This window comes from Camelina sativa, chromosome 7, assembly GCF_030686135.1.
Source record: "Camelina sativa cultivar CO46 ecotype springtype chromosome 7, ASM3068613v1".
Classification (NCBI taxonomy): Eukaryota; Viridiplantae; Streptophyta; class Magnoliopsida; order Brassicales; family Brassicaceae; genus Camelina; species Camelina sativa.
In genome coordinates, this window is record NC_141886.1 from 30232373 (window position 1) to 30252232 (window position 19860).

Genomic DNA, 19860 nt, shown 5'->3' on the forward strand with positions numbered 1-19860 from the left:
TCCCTTCTCATTGGCTCGTCTGAGCTAATCTTTTGTTGACAAAAAAAAAAAAAAGAAGAGACTAGTCATTAACTAAACTCATAATTTTTTCCCTCGATAAGTTTTTTTCTAGACTTATTTTCATTTTACATTGAGTCATTAGTAAAAGTTAATTTTTGAACTGTGAACTTCAATTTTATTTTTCTCGACTCAACTTTGTTCTCCGTTAATTATATTAACATATTGATCTTATATTTTGTTTGGTTTTTTTAGTTACAATATAAGCTTTTCCCAATAGTTGATTTTTGAAAAAAATCGAGTTATATTTTTAGAATGTACTTATCGATGATAATTGCTACTTGGAGATTTGAAGTTTTTGTAAAGTTTTAAAAGGTTTTAAAAGATTTTTATAAGGTTTTGAAAAGTATTTTAAAAGGTTTTACAATAATTTTATAAGGTTTTAAAAGGTTACCCAGCGTAGTAGGGACGGACTACGGATCGACCATTGTCGATTCCACGATGACAAAAAGGTATTTTTACAGTATTCATATGAAATTTAAAAAAAAAATACACGTATAAAGGTAGTTTACGTATGCTTTTAGAAGTATCCTCGTGAAAAATGATATAGAAAAGGGACGTTTATGAAATTCTTTCAAAATATTAACATGACAAAAAAAAATCGTGATCGTTTTAATTGTACAATAATATTTGTAAAAACAATTAATTAAATCATTTTTATGACTATATAGTTTTTAAATAAAAACTAAATTGTTTTTTGGAACAAAATAGAAGTTAGGTATATATTCAAATTCTTAAAAATTATAGTGTGGATTTCAAAAATACCCCCTTTTCAAAACCCTTATCCAAAATACTCCCGAAAATTTGAGATATACTCAGATAAGTATGTAACCTTATACAAACATACACAAATTACCTTTAAACGTGTAAAAAATCTTATAAATATTATATAAATACCGTATAAATACTTTTTTAAAATTTATAATTAAAGATCTTGTAAAACCTTTTAAAATACCTTGTATAACCTATAAAAACATTTGAAAACCTTCTAAACCTTACAAAAATATGAATCGAGTATCCAAATAGCATTTACCATAAAGAAGTACCTACTAAAATCTTATAAAACTTTATAAGCTTTTCAGATTTAATGAGAAGTATTTTGAAAATAGACAGCTAAAAGAGTATTTTTGAAAAATGCAATACTAAAAGGATATTTCTCAAAAATGCTCTTTCAAAATTGTAATAAGATTTAGGGTATACCATCAATAATTTGAGAAGTATTTTGAAAATAGACAGTTTGTGATGTTTTCAATAACTAAACTACAAATGTTTAATAAAAATCATATAATTTTGTTAAAATATGTTTTTATGTGTTTCTCGTAATTTTGAAAAACAATACTATAGTTTGATCCTAACCACACAATTGTTTCACATTTTTTATAATAGAACTACCGAGACTTCTATTATGTAACTACATTTTTTTCTGTTAATGATTGTACGTAGTCTATAGTTGAAATCCTGGTTTTAGAAATCGTTAGTAGGGCGGTTAGGGTGAACCTAAACGCTTAACGAAAAAATCGAAAATTAAATAGAAATTAATCAAAGACTAATTTTAGAGCTATTTTTTAATAAAATAATCAAAACATCATGATACAAAGTCTGGTTTTGCTTGAGTACTTTTTAATGCGAGATTATGATTAAGATTTCTCTATATAATTAACTCTTATTTACCCTAATCTCTCTATTGTATAAATTGTACTTAGAACAAAAACTTGGTATTACGAATTTACACTTCTAATAATAAGTTTATCTCTTGTGGCCGTGGATATAGCCAGTGAACCTCATTGGTAAACCTTGTAACACATGTGTCTCTGCTTTACGTACGTACGTACGTTATCTACTACTAGGTAAGTATCGGCATACGCATATCTTATCCAACAACAAAAGAAAATGTATATTTCATTAAAATGTAAATTGAAAAACTGAAACCTAAACAATATAACTATTAGATTGTTATAATTGTTTTGGTTTGAAATAATTATAAATTAAAAATCATAAAATCCGAAAAACCTTCAAAACAAAAAAAAAAAAAGAAGCAAAAAGAATAACATGAACCTAAATCGAATATAAAACGGGATTGAACATCATTACTTCACTATTTCATAACGTTTTTATTGATATTTAACAAATTAAATAATATTTTATTATTGTTCGTCGTCATTCTATTTTATTGATAAAATCGTTGGTTTCCCAAAAATACAACAGACAATAATTTTTTTATTTATTATATAAGTTTGTATAGTTTGATAAAACCCCGTACGTACGTAGAAAATTTTAACAAAAGTATGAACATTTTTTTTAAAGGTATTATTTTTAAATTGCAACCCTGCACACAAATCTTGTTACTTGCACTTAAAGAAAACGAAAACGAGTCAGTTGAACAGAGCCGTTCGTCTTGAATTCCATCGGGTGAGATCTAGAAAGCTGTTCATCTTGAATTACATCGGCCATTCTCTTCTCTCTCTTCCACTGAAACGAAGTCGAGGAAACTTAGAACAGAGTCCGATATTTCTACGAAGCCGAAGAATCCAAGATTTCTCACTTTCTTGCAACAGAGCTCGTACTTGGGAGATAATACCGAAGCCCGTTAGTGTTGAACTCCATCGGCCATTACGTTCGCCCTCCTCATCGAAACGAAGTCAAAGATCCTGAGTCTCTTACTCTCTCCAAGCGTAAGTCCCGTCGTTTCTTCCATATCTCGACGATCGATCATGGATAATCAAGAAAATGGAGATTGGGAGAACGCTAATTAATGGTTTTGAAGAATCAGATGTCGAACAAGGGAACTACGATGAAATAATGGCCGATCCAGAACCACAAGACGATTTAGAACTGTGGGATGCTGATGTAATTGAAGAAGAGAATTGGAATCTTTTCAATATGAATGACGAACAGAACATTGCTCTTCAACTCAAAACTCAATAATGATCATGTTGAAGAAGTGATCCCCCAGGTACAAGAGAACATGAATCCTCTTGCTTTGCAACATAATGGTAATGATATTACTTTCCAACCTCATCCCATACATCATGTCGAAGATTTTGGTCTGCTGGATGACTTGGAATGGTTAAATATATTTAATTTTGATGGTATCGGTGAACAAGCACCTGTTGTTGGTGGTTTAGGACAAGATCCTATTGCAGAGGATATGCCCCAGATACAAGAGAATGGTAATCTTCTTAATGGTAATGTAGTTGTTCAAGATGGCGGTTTGCACCAGATACAAGTGAATGGGAACCACCTTGGTTTGCAGCAGATTCAGCATATTGGGAATCACCTTGGGTTGCACCAGATACAAGTGAATGGGAACCACCTTGGTTTGCAGCAGATTCAGCATAATGGTAATCACCTTGGTTTGCAGCAGATTCAACATGTCCAAGATGATGGGTTATGGGATAACATTCAAAATATGGATTGGCAAAACATAGCAAATTTGGTGGGTAATGCTGACCAAGGCCCTGTTGGTGGTTTAGAAGGTTGGGACTAGGCTAACGGTGTTGAAGTAATTCCACAGCCATTACCAAATCAAGCTTTAGGACTGTATGGGGGTGAGGTCAATGGAGAACAGAATTTGTATCAGAACTTGGAACTTCAACTCAATATATAATGACCCTCCCCCAGATGATTTTTTTGATGGGGTAGAAGAGCATATTGAAGAACTGGTCAATGGAGCAGGAAATGGTGCAGAAGACTGAGCGAGACATGGAGACTGAAGGATGATGTGAATGGAGAATAGAAAGGAGCAGGAAGTTTCCATTACTTTGTAAAGTAGTTCATGAACAAATATAATCTTCATGATAAACACAGATCTTTACGTGAACATCTATTATATTACAATCTTTGAAACATCCATCTAAAGTTGGTTTTCTGAGAGCATATTACGGTTGTGCATCCAAGAGTTATCACATTCTTCTGAGCTAGGATCCAAACATGTTGTAATATACCTGCTATCACACCATCTTGAATTGCAGTAATGATTATGCTACAGAAATCTTGAACTAGTATGTGCACTTTTCCAAAGAGATCTTAAAGGTTCTGGGGTCAGTACAAAAAGTAGTTGACATTGATGGGCTCACATTAAGACACAAATTAACCCAATGATAACTTAGAGTTTTCTTTCAAGAAATATATATATCTTCCCTCATGTTGTGCAGCTTCCTGAATCTGTAAGTGTACCCTTCCAATCTCAGTACTCATTCCGAGGTCTATAACTAAGAAAATGTAATTCCTATTGATCATAACGATGGTTCCTGCAAACACCATGCATTTCTGTCCTTGAATATCAGCATTCTCATTCACAGGTTTGGTGGCTAGGTTTTGAGCTGATCATCAAACCCAGTACATGCATATCACCAAGCAATCCTCAGTTCCATATATAACGTCACCAGGGAACAAGCTCCTTCAAAGCTTACTCAAAGCTTCCAATGGCATCAGTTATTTTGGTATTAGTTTCTAGCTAGATCCCCACAATGATATTAACAATTATGATCAAAAAAAATATCACAAGTGGCTCAACAAGTGCGAGGATGCCCATCACACTACCATCATAAAAGGCCGAGCCAAAGGAAATCACATTTGCAGCCTAAACAATACGTACGGATGTTTCATTGATTCATTCCAAATTGTTGAGCTTCTTTATCTCGACTCTCGTTCAAAACCATAGATATGATGCTGCTTCACCACCTCATTAGGAAAGTATCTATCTGCCTTTAACAATTCAGCACTATTGCTTTCATGCTTCTCATAGATCAAGTTTAAAACCAAGAATTTAACATCTTACACGTCGCCACGGGACGAGGGCCATTTTGTTGATTTGAGTCATAACTTCATTTAAACTAATAATTTTGATACATCATCAGACCTCACCTATTTAGTTATTTTTTTGGTAAGGGGATGGGAGAAAACGTATCTAAGTGATTTTATTAATAGTTTTTAGTAAAATCATATTAGAGCTATATATATATATATACATACGGATCTTGGATACTAATTAGATAATGTAACTGGAGTTTTATCAAATATCAAATTACTCTTACTATACTTTCAAAAAAAAATCTAAAAACATTAATCGATTGGTAATATGATTAACTAAATCACTAATTTTGAATAATTTGTCATCCGTACTTCTCTTATAAATAAGAAGGGTTTCATCGAATTTTAGTTTACCCGGTTGGGATCGATTTTGCACTTATATTAGCGGTAATTATGGTTTGTTCCTCATCAAAATATTGGTACGGTTTAGATTTGAATAATCCCCGGTTCGATTTAGTTTTGTATCATCAAACCCACCAAAAAAACCTACTTTAAGCAGAACAATTCCAAAAACGCCTTCTTCTTCCTTTTCGCCTTTCGTCTCCAATGCTCTCTCGTGTATGCCCAATCCTCCGCTATAACCGTCTCTGCTCCGCAGAAGCGCGTGAAATGTCACGCGCCACTCTCCTTCTCCTCCAACCCATCTTCTTACGCTCTTCCTCCCCGAGAACTGCTCTTGTGAACCGTCTCGATGTTTCTTATTCGGAGATTTCCCGGATGTTCCGTCGGAGTTTCCACGCTTTACGCAGCACCGGAGGAGACTGGACAAAGCTTCCAAAGCCAGCAGGTCGGGTATTCGCGGAGAGGAGAGAGTATAGGAAGATGAGGAGGAGAGCTCCTAAGAAGAAACAGGAATTGGAGCTTAGTGTTAGTATCTGCATCGAGGAACAGCTTCCTGATGATATTGAGATTCAGGTTTGTTCAATTTTGGATTTAGTATAATAAAGCCTCTGCTTTGTTCAAATTAGCTTTTGGATCCTTTTTATCAATTTTTAATCAATGTAGAATATTGCGGAAATGCTTCGTCTCAATGTACCCATGGCAATGAAGTTGGCTTTCAATGGTTTGAAAGATTCCAAGTATAAAACAAGAGAAACTGATATAGAAGATCTTGGTGGGTATGAAACTGTTGATTTATCTGTCATGCTTTGCAATGATGACTTCATTTGTAAACTTAACAAAGAGTGGAGGGGTGAAGATCATGCCACGGATGTGCTTTCTATGTCACAACATGTCCCTGAGTTGAAGCTTCCAGTAGTAAGAGTTGTTTTTTTATTTATTTATTCACTCTTTGGTTTTAACAGTATGGTTACTCATTATGGCCATTCTTCGTGTAGCTTATGATGGGAGATATCGTCATTTCTGTTGAGACAGCTGCAAGGCAGGCTGCAGAGAGAGGGCACAGTCTTCTTGATGAGATACGCATTCTTATGGTAGGTTAATTAGTTGTGGAGTTAGAAAACCTGTTACTGACTTATTGTTGAACTACAACATATAAGTAAAATGCTGATTTTTTTTTTTGGTGGGTTTTGGGATTTTTCCCTGTGTAGATTAGAACTACTAGGAGTTTTGTCTGGTTACCTTGGTGTTTTTGTGCTTAGAATCATAGTTCTTGATCTTTTTATTCCATTAAACCATGTAATTCTAGAAGATATTAAAAGGACAGTAACCAGTCTTGCCCGTTTTTAAGGAGACAATGGTTTAGTTTGATTCGTGTCCAAGCCTTTATTTGCTGATACCTTAATGTTTTTTTTTTTAAGATCCATGGGTTGCTACATCTACTGGGCTTTGATCATGAGATCAGCGACGAAGCTGAGAAAGAAATGGAGGAGGAGGAGGAGTTGTTGCTCAAGAGCCTTGGCTGGAAAGGAAAAGGACTCATTCAGAGTGCATATGACATTGAAAAAACAGCTAAACCTCAGCCGGAGAAATCAGATGGTATTATTCTTGTGTTTACTGTTATCAACACTTATCCCCCCTTCAATGGGGATACTAGATATATACTATCTTCTTGTTCTTCTAAGATAAACTTACAGACTACTGTTAAAAGACAGGAAGGAAGGGGATGACCTAAGATTGTACAAACCAAAGTTCTCCTATATATTCTGTGATATGGATGGTATGCTTACATATTCAACAATGTATAGTTTTTGCTTTCAGTTTCCTATTCTTTCTAATGGGATTTTGATGTGAACGCTACTAGGCACACTACTTAACAGTAAAAGTCAGATTTCGGAGGCAAATGCAGAAGCTTTAAAAGAAGCCTTGCGGAGGGGACTTAAAGTTGTCATAGCTACAGGGAAGGTGAGAAGACAGCAGTTTTACTATGACTTCATGATTGGACTGTTCTTTGATCTGTCCAACTATATGAATATCTTCCCTTATTTTCTGTTATTTGTCTTTCGTTGAGATGGTCTGGAGATGGGATCTGTTCCTAAACTTATCTATATATCACAGTCCCGCCCAGGTGCGATCAGAATCTTGAAGACGGCTGATCTAACTGGATCAGATGGCATTGTCTCAGAGTCCTCTCCAGGCGTTTTCGTTCAGGTTTCCTACTTTCTTTAACTTCTGTCAACTAGTGAGGTGCACCAATATCGATGTAGTTTCACTAATATCTGTTTAATTACAGGGTTTACTTGTCTATGGTAGACAGGGGAAAGAAGTGTATAGAGGAAACTTAGACCGAGATGTCTGCAGAGAGGTAATCCATTTAGATTTTGACAACAACTACCAGCACAGACTTAAATCACATGCCTTCGGCTTAGTTCACAACATGCATTATAATTCTGGAACACAGTCTCTTTGCATCATAGTTCTTTACTATGTAAAGCAAAAAAAACTAGTTAACGAGCTATGATAGTCTTGAATTTATTATCACTGTGCGTCGTGATTGAATAACTGGGTTCTAGGAATTCTATTTCATACATACTAATTTTGATCTGCATTATGCAGACGTGTCTTTATTCTTTGGAGCATCGAATTCCTCTCATTGCATTCAGCCAGGATCGCTGCTTGACATTGTTTGACCACCCTCTTGTCGACTCTCTTCACACAATCTACAATGAGCCAAAGGTAGGTTAATGAAACTGTTACTCTCTCTCCCCTTATAGTTATAATTTTTATCAGCTTCTTGCATAAATCTAAACATGTGTTAACAGGCTGAAATCATATCGTCCGTTGATCAACTTATCGCTGAATCAGACATTCAGGTAATTCCCGGAGTCAGAACTTAGGTTTTGCTTTCTTACAGCTGTATAAGCCAGAGTACTGATGTTTGGTTCTCTTGTATATCCGAAGAAAGTGATATTTATGGACACAACCGAGGGAGTCTCATCTGTTATCCGTCCGTATTGGTCAGAAGCTACAGGAGACCGTGCTAATGTTGTTCAAGCTCAATCAGACATGCTAGAAATCGTCCCACCAGGAACCTCCAAAGGGAATGGTGTAAAAATGTTACTCAATCATTTGGGTGTTTCACCGGATGAGGTAACAATCTAGCATCTTTTTACGACATTTAAAGAAACTCAAGTAGGCGTAGGTATGGAAGTCAAAAATAAAATAAAATTGAATGGTCCACCCTGAACTTAATCTCCAAAACTTAATTTGCATGTTTAATTTGTTCAAAACTAAGATAATTGATGAAGCAAACCGGACTTTTTTTAATCAGATAATGGCAATTGGGGATGGAGAAAATGACATAGAGATGCTGGAACTTGCCTCGTTGGGAGTTGCTATGAGCAATGGTGCAGAAAAGACAAAGGCCGTGGCTGATGTGATAGGTGTGAGCAACGACCAAGACGGTGTTGCGGATGCCATCTACCGCTACGCCTTTTGAGATTTTACCACCATATTTAATTACAAGATACACAAAACTAAATTTTTGAGGTTAAGTAGGCATTATTCTTCTTCTTTGTCTTATAGATGAAAATGTTCATTCTTGTCTCATTTACCCACCTTTTGAAGGAAAATGATTCATTGCAGAGTGTCTCTTGTTGTTCTGTTCAAGTTCGTTATTCTTGATTTCTTTCATTCGTTTGCTAGTAGCCTAATAACACAAAAAAATGTTCCGGGTCTCATATGAACAAATCCAACTCATCATGTATTTGTACAATTTGACCTCATATAGCTGCAGTGACATCATTGTCCTCGCGTCCATGATAACAAGAAGTAGCTTTTGCTGCTAGGCTCCGAAAATTTTTTCGAAGAAATGGCTGTTTTCTTGGAGTGGCTTAAAATATACAGTGTGTAATCTGACCAATTGGTGAACAAGTTCTAAAACTAAGATTAGTGCCACGACCAATGCACAAAAAACTGGTGTAAGTTTAAAACCATTCCAAACGATTTCTTTAAAAGTGATGTAAGATTCGAACCTAATTGGTGTCAAGTTACACGAATCTTGTTGCTATAAAATTTGTTGACAAATATAGTACAAATACTTTGCAACACAGCTAGATTCTATATATAGACTATGAATTGGTCAGATCATTTATAGTAATAGGGGACAAGAATGCAGTCTTTTCTTTAGCTGCATGGTAGAGCATGAAGCTTCAGCCTCTGTAGAGGCCTGACGGATCTGCGTTTTGCACAATCCATGGGTGCTCAAGAAGCTTGTGCAAGGCCAAACGTTGAGTAGACTCCTTAACCAGCATCTGTATGGTCAGAAAGTGCGAAAATCAGAATTCACTCTTCAAATGCACAAAAGCTTAAGAGAGATTTACAAGGTATGAGAGAGTAGGAACCTGGCTAATCAGGTCTTTTGCAGATGAAGACACAATAGGTTTGGAAGGGAACTTGAGATCCACTTGAACAATCCTGCAGCATTTGTAGAACAAAATTTTTTTTTTTTAATCTACGTTACCACAACATCATACTAATCCTATCCTAAGCTTCTAAAGAACAGACTGTTACCTTTTGTATGTCTCTGAATGTTCCCTGGCCTCAAAAGGAGGAACACCGTAAAGAAATTCATAGCAGAGAATTCCTAGGCTCCATATATCGACACTTGCATCGTGTTCCACACTTTCCACTGTAACTCCAAAAGCAAAAAAGAGTCAGTTAGCTGGGAGCAGACGTCTCTGATTTAAAAACACACTGGAGAGGTTTTACGTACCCATCTCAGGTGGAAGGTAATCCAAAGTCCCACACATAGTCCTTCTACGGTTGAATGTATGAACTGACCATCCAAAATCTGCAATCTTGAGCTCACCCTGATAGTATATATATCCATGAATACATAAATAGTTAAGCTAACTTCAATCACATGGCATTGATGGAAAATGAGAAGTAGCTAGGATTTGTTACCTGAGCACCAATCAATAGATTTTCTGGCTTTATATCTCTGTGTATTACGTGCTTTCCATGGCAATAGATGAGGGCTCTTGCCAATGACGCAACATACTGCCACAACAAAATTAAAGGGTATGAGCTCGCGCTAGTCTACAAGAAGTGTAAATAGAAAAGACTACAGAGATTCAGAGGCAAGGGGTAAGGTAAAAATATCACTAGGACTCACAGTTGCTGCTCGACGTTCGCTGAAGTACTTGCATTTTTGAAGCTCCTTGTAAAGCTCACCTCTAGCGGCATACTCTAAAATCAAGTAAACTCTTTTCTGCAACAAAAGATATTCCAGAAACTGTTATTATCACAGAGACAAACATTGTGATGTCAACAAGTAAGAATCTTAAAATTCACACAAAACACAACACAACACCTGATCATAGAAGTAGCCATAGAGCCTTAGAATATTGGGATGCCGAAGATGAGACTGAATCTCAACTTCCCTACGAAGCTGGTGCTCAACTTGAGATTGTTGAAGCTGCGTCTTAAAAAGAACCTTTAAAGCCACAATGTGATTGCTCTGTTTCAAATATATGCATAAAAGAAGAAAAGACATCAAATCAAACATCATCACCAAACAAATCTTTCTGTGAATATAACTCAAAAAAGCAACAACAAACACTAACCCGCTTCTCTCTTGCTATATAAACATGGCCAAACTTCCCTCTACCAAGAGGCTTCCCAACGTCGAAATCGCTTGTAGTCCATCTCTTTTGTGCAGCCTCTAATGCCTCCTGACACAATAATCACAAAGATACAAATCCAATCCCAGTCTCAGAAAACACTTTAATAATCATAAGAAACCAATCTGTCATTAAATTAGAACCAAAGTTTTCACAACCCAATTCTTTTGTTAACCCTAAAACTGAATACTAGAAATTGAAATTTCCAGAAACGAAGATCTCTACCCTTTCAAATCCAATAATTATCAGAAAAATCAAAAAGATATGTTGATAAAATAATTAAAAACCCCAACCCCTAAATCCTCGGATTTAAGATCTCACACGTGAACTCTGTGAAATTGAAATTTCTCGAAATCTCCCTGACATTTATGAAATATCAAACAACCCAATCGAGAATCCCAAACACAAACGAACAAGGAAGCAACACGAGAGATGGATAAATATCAAAACCCTAAAATTGAAACATATTCGGCAAAAGAACCAAAAAAAAAAATAAATAAATAGGAATCATGAGATCAAGAACAAGTAAAATTTTCTTACGTTTTGCTGCGTGTCTGTAGAAATCCCCATGGAAAGAGATCGATTGATCCAAGATAGCGAGAGAGAATGAAGAAGAAAGAGGAAGAGAGAGAGAGAGAGAGAGAGAGAGAAGAGAGCAATTATACAAAGGAGAGATTTGGGATCCAATGGAGAAATTTAAAAAAAGGAGAGGGGGGGGCCAGAGAGAAAACGTAAACCAGCAAAGCAGCAACGGTCGAATCCAGAGACTGCCACGTGTTGATATAGCTGCATCGAAGTTTTTTTTATTTTCAGAATTTCTACTACAGGCCCATATTTTAAGCCCATGGTTTAGCAGGCTGACCTTCTCATCCTGCAGCTAAATTATATTATTAAAAAAAAAATTATATCTAGGTCATGCGTTATATGATTGGAGCGGATAACCAATCTGTCGTTTTTCTTATCGACTGCTCCGACTTATTAAAGATGGTATATTCTTCTTCCGAATAACCAACTTTTACGCTTTATCTGGAGGACATACAGACAGATAAAGAAGAGTTTGCTTCCTTTTCATTGGTCTACATCCCTTGCTCTCAAAATAATAAAACGAATAATTTGGCGCGACGTATTTGCACAATTCCACACTTAATTATCTATGTAAATAATGTTTTTTTCATATTGGCTTGTTTGAGCCAAAAATAATTAATAATATGATATACACAAAGATCTTTGTTGTTGCTTCTTCTGCGTTTGTTACGTTGCCAATTGTCAAGTTAATTTCCAATTTTCTAAAATTCTCTTTATATTTTGGGTTATATTGTATGTTTATAAAATTTTGTGAAGATTTTAGAATTTAGATTTTTCTACGTTTTTAAATTTCAAAGGTAGAAGAAGATTTGGGAGAATATTTGCATACATTCTCCTTTCACTTTCTAATTGTTTAGTTTTGTGTCTTCCTAAACTTTTTATTTTTCATTTTCTTATAAACCGAACTACAATCCAAACAAACTTTTTTAAGCAAACGAAGTTAGACAGAACCAAACACAACTCAAACAAAACTAATTTCAATTGAATTTGACTATAAGTCTAGAATTATAAAAATTAATTAACCGGATCAAAACAAACCAAACACGAAGATAACACCTTTATTATTATATTCTTTTGTTTTCAAATCCAACCCCTATTTTGACACTTTCAGGATAAACTATTCCAACTTCACAATCACAATGATAATACAATCACCAGAAGCCCAGATAAGTAGCCCAATACGCTTCAAGATCATAGACGATTGAGATTTAATTCGAAAATGAACAAGCACGTGTCAATACCTCCCCGAAGTAGCTCCATGCAGAGCTGACACGCCCGCGTAGCACTCTTCTCTATTGCCTCATCGTTCGCCACGTTTCTTGTTTCGCTTCTCCCTTATAATTCGTTACACCACAAATCACAAAGATACAAACACAAAACATAACTCTATACAATTCACAATTTCTTCAGAAGACTCAGGAGAACAAAAACAAAAAAAAAAAGAAAAATGGCGGATCATCATCAACATCACCATCAGCAGCAACAACAACCAATAATGAAGAGTCTCCACGACTCATCACCATCGACACGGCAAATAGTGAGATTCTTAACGGCATCAACGATCGGACTATCACTCCTGGTGCTCTCGGGACTAACACTAACCGGAACCGTGATCGGTTTGATCGTGGCGACGCCACTGATGGTTCTGTTCAGCCCGGTGCTGGTGCCCGCGGTGATAACGATGGGGCTTTTGACGGTGGGATTCTTATTCTCAGGTGGTTGTGGGGTGGCAGCAGCGACGGCTTTGACGTGGATCTATAGGTACGTTACCGGAAAACACCCGATGGGAGCGGATAAAGTGGATTATGCGAGAATGAGGATAACGGAGAAAGCGAAAGAGTTGGGACATTTTGCGCATCCGCAAACACACCAAACCACAACAACTAATCATTAGAGTTTTATAATGATATGAATCTTTATGTTATATTTATTATGTTTTATGATTACCCTACGTATGTTTTTTTTTGTACTGTTCCGTGGCTTTTATTTTTGAAAAGATGTAATGTGAAATGTTCTTCCCTAATCCATATAATTAATTTTATTTTTGTGACGTAATTATCTTTAATTGGCTGATCGGTATTAGTTCTTAATTATTCTCATTATATTACAGTTTTGAGGTTCTTTGTTGAGCATGTATATTTTGGTTACATCTCTTCCAATATATTTTTTTTAATTCATCTAACAGAATAAGTTTCTATCCTTACGTAACTTGTGTTTAGACTGAATATTTCACATGTTATTGAAATCAAATAATGTAATACTCGAAAAAAATTGGCCTGCTCGATTACACTATTGATGATAAATTAATTAGCAAAAATTTAGAACCAAACTAAGGCAAAAAACATGGCAAAAACTGCGGACCCCTCGATCGCTCGCTCGCTTTTCATTGGGTATATCGTATATGCTAACCACACTTGTGTCGCTAGTATTGGAGTTAAAAGGGATATTGTATTGTACGGTTTGTGACTTGTGTGTTATTTTGCGTAACTGAGAAGGTACTCGGGTCATCAATGATGCAATATGCTCATATAAGTAATTTTCTTCACTCGTCGTAGTTGACACATTTTCTTGGTTCAATAGTTTCTCATCAGTAAATCATTAATTGGCATTTAAACGACAGCTACCTAGAGGTCGTCTGCATGTTTTCCAAAATTACGAATGTTGCCTCTAATATGTCCATGAACCATTGCAGGACTCAGATGCGCACACCACACCTTTGCACATGCATGCTCCCAGAAGGCGTGGTGCTTTTGGGTTCAATAGACCATCCTTATAGACAAGTCCACTGTATGCGATAAGCCTAAAATGAAACCTGTATGTTTAGGATCTTTTAACAAGTGAAGTACGTACATATATATACACATATATCTTTATTTTGGGACAAATACTCTTCTTTATGAAATGCCAATCAAACACTTTTTTGCTCTTGGTTCTTCGTTTAAGCTTTTTCTCTCTTTGCATATATCCAATGAATTATTACTACATATCTTGTAATTAAGGACCTTTTATGAGCATAAATAAGCTTGCATTAAAATTGCTCACCAGGCTGAGGACTCAGGAGGAGGACAATATTCACTGCTTGTCTTGGGTACAATGCAGTATATTTCAGAACAGTTCTACTTTGGAACCAAATCATATATTGACGATTATTCATGTTTAATTTTGGGTTTTACCGCTTTGTCAATCTAATCTTGGAGATCCCTCGGCTGATGAGTATAAACATTCATTACTTCTTGTAGTTGTGCCAACCACGTGACCATTCGCATATGATTCTAATCTGTGTTGCATAGTGATTGGTCTCGATTTTCACATGTTGCATACTAATCAACTATCTACAACGATTTAAACACTTATTATTTATTTTTTTCATTCTTGAACATTGCATTCGTTTCTTGCTATCTTTTTTACATTTACCGTATTTTAATTTCATATAAAATCTAATACTAATATAAATGGAAATATACAATCTTACTTGTTGGAAATATATAATATTATTATAATACAATATAAGTTAGTTAGGGAATACAATGTAAGATATAATAATGTAGTCCAATTAACTCACTCTGTCCCTTAAAATTTGATGTTTTGTGATTTTTTTATGTTCCAAAAAGATTGATTTTCTACCATTTTTAGTTTATTAATATTAAATTTTTGTAAACTTCAAAAAATAACCATTAAAATTTTTGAAAATCTGAATAGTCATTGGTATATAATTATATAATGCTTTTTTACAAAAAAAAGAAAGAAAAAAACAAAAATGAATTTAAAGTTAATAATCATTATTCCTTAATTTGTGTAAATCAAAAAGATTTTATGTTTCTTTTAAAATCCTTTGAATCTCTACAAGTTATTAATTTTTGGGTTAGACCATATATCATACCGCAGCCTTTAAACTTCCAGAATCGTTTAAAATATTTTTTTTCGTGATCGATCAATCATCTCGTGACTTTTTTTAGTTTTATAAATAGTTTATGGATAAAAGAACCGAGAACGATCATATGATTCTTCTTTTAGTCATTATGATAGCTTGTGATAATCATTGCTTATCCATGATCAGACCCTTGTGAGTGAAGCAAAAGTTGATAAATTCAGACTTAATTATTATTTAATAGCCACGAACCAAAAGTTATCCTTTAATAAAAGTTTGGTGAGATTTAGATGATTTGTTCCCAGAACCCTATCTGATTATGGTCATACATTGTTTTTTTTATTATTCAGAATAATCAAATTGCCGTTTGTTTAATGGTCTGACTAGTGACAATTATGTATCCTAATTTTGTGAAGCATTCCACGTGGGATAGATAAGTTCCGCTTAATGGATAACCTTTGCTCAAACAATTGAAAAAAAAAAATGGAAGAGAAACAATCAAGTGGATCTCGGAGCAGTGGCGAACCCTTAATTCGATATTGTAAAATGGACCAAACATTAAAATATTCAAATGTTGTCCGAGTTGCTTGTTGCCTTTCCGATCCGAGCAAACTAGCAAAGTCATTATCATTGTCTAATTTGTATATTTTTAGGATTAATTTTGGGGAAATGAATAGTATGCTACACGAAAGTGACTCGTTACAAAACTAACCACACAGAACACAACGACTGATTACAGTAACAAAAGGACAATATTTGCAGACAAGACAAAATGTCCCAAATAGAGTTTCAGTCCAGCTACGCCGGAAATATTAGTTTAGAAAAGAAAAAGAAAAAAAACTACAAGAAAAAAACCCACAAAAACCTGATTCGACCTAAACCAATATGTTAATTGTGTTTTATTTGCTATTGGTTTATTTTGTTGTTTATTAATGTTGTATCATTTAAACATAATATGTAGCTATTTCTGACACATGGCACATTTCAATTTATTAATAGTTTAACCGTACAATATTGTGGATAATTAAATAAATATATGCGTTACATAATTTAATTTTACTGTAGATATTTTTGACAATGTTATCGCATTTTTTGATAGACACTCCACTCACTGTAGACTATTCTCACATCAACGTGTTCATGAATAAGAAAATGATGAAAAGTTTGTAAAGATTCAGGACACGGCATATATAATAACTAAATTATCATATTCTCTTTTCGATTTTTATTTTTGTTCAGAAAAATAATTTATGTAAGTTCTAAATTTTTAGGTTATGTAAAAACAAAGAAAAAAAAATGTCTCATGTACAAATTTTCAGCTTTGTTTCTCAAAATTTGTTCCTTATTATATATTTCCTTCATTGTTTATTTTTCTTCTAATGCTCATTATTTATCATCATATGTAGGTTGTTAAAAAGATGAAAAAAATACTTTGAGAACAAAAATTCAATAAAAAGGAAAAATGAGGAATTGTTTTTTTATATAAATTAATAGTTAATTTTAATAACTTATAATTTTAAGCTTGTATCATTTAACTTCCAAATTATTTTGGTAGATAACTTATAAAATTTCACACATGTTTTATTTTCAAGTAAATTTAGCCGTAAATTTTTTAATCTTTAATAAAATTTAAATAATAACTTGTGTGAAGCCTTGTGTCTAGTGGTGAGGAGATGAATTTTACGACGTTAATATGTTTCACATTCTATTGCAATTGCTTAAAGTTATTAAAACATCTCCAAGGCAAAAATATTTAAAAGTATCTAAACAAAACTAAATTAATAAAAATATAAAAAGTGAAGAAAGAAAGGAAAAAAATATCAAAACGAAGAGTTTTCAGAAATGTATATAAGAAAATAATGGACATATATCCTATGTTTAGTAATTTAGTTAATAAAAAAATAAAAAATAAATGTTGTAACTAAAAGATTCTTTTTTTTTTTTTTTTGTTCAGAAACTCACATCCGTTTATAGCGTTGGAGGTGGTATTAATGTAGATACCTGACTTATAAAAATATCAAATACTAATTTTAAGAGTAAACAAAAAATAAAGTAACAAACGAACATAATAAGCACATATTTCTCCACGTGTCCTAATCTTCCCATTGAGTTGTTTATTAATAGTAACCGTACGGTTTGTGGATAGGGTCAAGATTTTCATAACTTTACTGTGGTTAAGATTGACCCAACCATAGTTAAAAAAACAAAGCAGTTTATATAACACAAAGACAAACCTCTCCCATATTCTAGACTCACTAACAAATTCACAACAACAAACAACAAAAAAAAAAAAAAAAAAAAAAAATGATGATCGGAGAAAATAATAAGCGGCCACATCCGACCATCCATATCCCTCAATGGGACTCAATCAACGATCCAACATGCACAATCTCTTCACCATTCTCTAACGGCGTTAACGATCACCCACACTCTCCGTCACCGTATCTCGACTCCTTCACTTCTCTCTACCGTTACCTCCCGTCAAACGAGTTAACGAACGATTCCGACGAGTCATCACTCACCGACGAGTTTCGCATGTACGAGTTCAAGATCCGGCGATGCGCGAGAGGCCGATCTCATGACTGGACCGAGTGTCCGTTCGCTCATCCCGGAGAGAAAGCACGACGGCGAGATCCGAGGAAGTTTCATTACTCCGGCACCGCTTGTCCTGAGTTTCGTAAAGGGAGGTGACTCGTGTGAGTTCGCTCACGGCGTTTTCGAGTGTTGGCTTCATCCTTCTCGTTACCGTACTCAGCCGTGTAAAGACGGAACGAGTTGCCGGAGAAGGATCTGTTTCTTCGCTCATACGACGGAGCAGTTACGCGTTTTGCCTTGTTCCTTAGATCCAGATCTTGGATTCTTCTCTTCGAAATCAGGCTCAGCTACTTCTCCGACTTCGATCCTCGTTTCTCCACAGTCGGAATCTCCGCCGCTTTCTCCGAGCACCGGTGAAATCATTGCGTCGATGAGGAAGATGCAGTTGAACGGAGGTTGTTCGTGGGGTTCGCCGATGAGATCTGGAGTTAGGTTACCTTTTTCGTCGTCTTTGCGTCCGATGCAGGCGCCGACTTGGCCGAGAATTAGGGAGTTTGAGATCTGGGAGAGTGAACGTGAAGAAGAAGCTCCGGCGATGGAGTTTGTGGAATCTGGAAAAGAACTGAGAGCCAAGATGTACGCGAAACTCAGTCGAGAAAACTCACTCGGTTGAGTTAACCCGGTTCTGTTAACCGAGTCTATGATGATGTGGCAGTTCTATCCAGTTTGACTCGACTATTTTAATTTTGTGAATATTTGGAGATTTTTTATTTGTGTAGATAAATGACGTGGCAAATCAGTCTTATCGTCGTTTTGTAACTGATACTTGGGAGGCCTTTTGCACAAAAAAAAAAGAAAAAAAAAAAAAAAAAACTTGGAGGCCTTTCTGCAATTTGTTTAGCATTTTCGTAATTTACTTATTTTGTTTTCTTTTGCCATTGGCTTTATTTTGTTGTGTATTAGTTGTCATTTTGTAATTAGTTCTAAATGTATTTGGATTTTTGCAAACTTGTTTTATTTCGTCTATGTACAAAATAGTAAAGTAGACCAAAATATGCAACACCAAATGAGAGAAAATAAGACCAAGAAATTATTAAAAACACTTTGAAAACCTAATTCTAGTGGTATATTAAATCTTATTCTGAATATAGCTAAGCTATTTTTAGGGTAAAAATAGAATAGTAGCTAAGCTATTTCCTTTAGTGTTAGTAAAAATAGAATAGTAGATTAGTAAAAAGTTTTAAAATAGCTCGAGTTTCAAGGGGATTAGTATTATTGTTTTAGGCGTGGATTAATAATATACACAGTCAAATAGACAAAAATATTCAACAAAGAATGAGAGAAAATAGGTCAGTTGAGCACTTGTACTTGTACATGATTTATTGTTAAATATAAGACTTTTACACAATATCTAACTCTAATAGATGTACTAAGATTTAGAGGGGTATATTCAACTTGACATTTTAAGTAATTTGTGTAAAAGTTACAAATCCTATGTTATTCAATCATGGATTTTAAAAAGTCTCATGAAATCCACTATTATTCAACTGATGATTTAAAAATCTACTTTGAAATCCACTGTTATTCAAAACAGTTTGTGGATTTGGATTTTAATAAGTTTTAGGGATTTTGGAGGATTTTGGAGGATTTGTTTAGTTAAAAATACAGAAATACAAATCTCATGGTTTTAGGTGGGATTTGAATTTTTTTTACCATAAATCATATCAACTCCCCTAAAATCTATCAAAATTTCCAAATTTTCTAAATCCCATCAAATCCTCCAAAATCATTGTTTCAATATACCCCCTTAGTGTTTAGATTTTAAAAGATCAATTGTTTGCACAAAAAATTGAATTTACTCGTACTAAAACCCACTAATTTAGGATTACGAATCATCATTTCCCTACAAAACGTAATTAAACTATCAGTTTCACTAACACTAAAGGAAACAGAGCGGGCGTAGAAACAAATTGAGGGTTG

General features: G+C 34.6%; 4 protein-coding genes across 6 annotated transcripts; 3 read left to right on the top strand and 1 right to left on the bottom strand.

The window, feature by feature from the left end:
* The first annotated feature begins 5332 nt into the window (after positions 1-5332).
* Positions 5333-8852, top strand: LOC104752224 (endoribonuclease YBEY, chloroplastic). Of its 3 annotated transcripts, none has more exons than XM_087459732.1 (12): positions 5333-5784; positions 5875-6126; positions 6207-6302; positions 6630-6807; positions 6920-6988; positions 7073-7173; positions 7327-7419; positions 7502-7573; positions 7825-7944; positions 8031-8081; positions 8170-8358; positions 8540-8852. In XM_087459732.1, exons 1-12 carry the CDS (start codon positions 5416-5418, stop codon positions 8705-8707), a joined length of 1758 nt encoding a protein of 585 aa, XP_087315858.1. In that variant the 5' UTR covers positions 5333-5415; the 3' UTR covers positions 8708-8852. The 3 variants fall into 3 exon arrangements, 2 of the variants coding, with proteins under 2 accessions (XP_087315858.1, XP_087315859.1); XR_015562562.1 differs by having other exon boundaries at positions 5355-5784; positions 6924-6988; XM_087459733.1 differs by lacking the exons at positions 5333-5784; positions 5875-6126; positions 6207-6302 and having other exon boundaries at positions 6736-6807; positions 6924-6988.
* A 361-nt stretch (positions 8853-9213) lies between these two features.
* On the bottom strand, positions 9214-11644 carry LOC104703117 (serine/threonine-protein kinase Aurora-2). The gene is made up of 9 exons (XM_010419063.3): positions 11433-11644; positions 10836-10943; positions 10583-10729; positions 10385-10480; positions 10174-10269; positions 9983-10079; positions 9781-9898; positions 9612-9684; positions 9214-9521 (listed from the first exon to the last, which is right to left on the bottom strand). The coding sequence occupies exons 1-9, from the start codon at positions 11460-11462 to the stop codon at positions 9420-9422; spliced, it is 867 nt and encodes a 288-aa protein (XP_010417365.1). The 5' UTR covers positions 11463-11644; the 3' UTR covers positions 9214-9419.
* Positions 11645-12862: 1218 nt separating this feature from the next.
* Positions 12863-13527, top strand: LOC104703119 (oleosin Ara h 11.0101-like). Its single transcript, XM_010419065.3, has one exon. It carries the CDS (start codon positions 12925-12927, stop codon positions 13369-13371), a length of 447 nt encoding a protein of 148 aa, XP_010417367.1. The 5' UTR covers positions 12863-12924; the 3' UTR covers positions 13372-13527.
* A 4059-nt stretch (positions 13528-17586) lies between these two features.
* LOC104703121 (zinc finger CCCH domain-containing protein 23) lies at positions 17587-18772 on the top strand. The gene is given in 2 exon segments (XM_010419066.2): positions 17587-18029; positions 18031-18772. Coding segments are annotated over 2 exon segments (903 nt in total). The 5' UTR covers positions 17587-17649; the 3' UTR covers positions 18554-18772.
* Positions 18773-19860: the final 1088 nt, after the last annotated feature.

Excerpts from the sequence above, each read along its gene's own strand:
- LOC104752224 (XM_087459732.1), top strand. The coding sequence starts at position 5,416 with ATGCTCTCTCGTGTATGCCCAATCCTCCGCTATAACCGTCTCTGCTCC. Across the intron at positions 7,574-7,824 it reads ACCGAGATGTCTGCAGAGAG|ACGTGTCTTTATTCTTTGGA; the intron begins GTAATCCATTTA and ends TGCATTATGCAG. Across the intron at positions 7,945-8,030 it reads CAATCTACAATGAGCCAAAG|GCTGAAATCATATCGTCCGT; the intron begins GTAGGTTAATGA and ends ATGTGTTAACAG.
- LOC104703117 (XM_010419063.3), bottom strand. The coding sequence starts at position 11,462 with ATGGGGATTTCTACAGACACGCAGCAAAAC. Across the intron at positions 10,481-10,582 it reads ATGGCTACTTCTATGATCAG|AAAAGAGTTTACTTGATTTT; the intron begins GTGTTGTGTTGT and ends CTTTTGTTGCAG. Across the intron at positions 10,270-10,384 it reads GCGAACGTCGAGCAGCAACT|TATGTTGCGTCATTGGCAAG; the intron begins GTGAGTCCTAGT and ends TTGTTGTGGCAG.
- LOC104703119 (XM_010419065.3), top strand. The coding sequence starts at position 12,925 with ATGGCGGATCATCATCAACATCACCATCAGCAGCAACAACAACCAATA.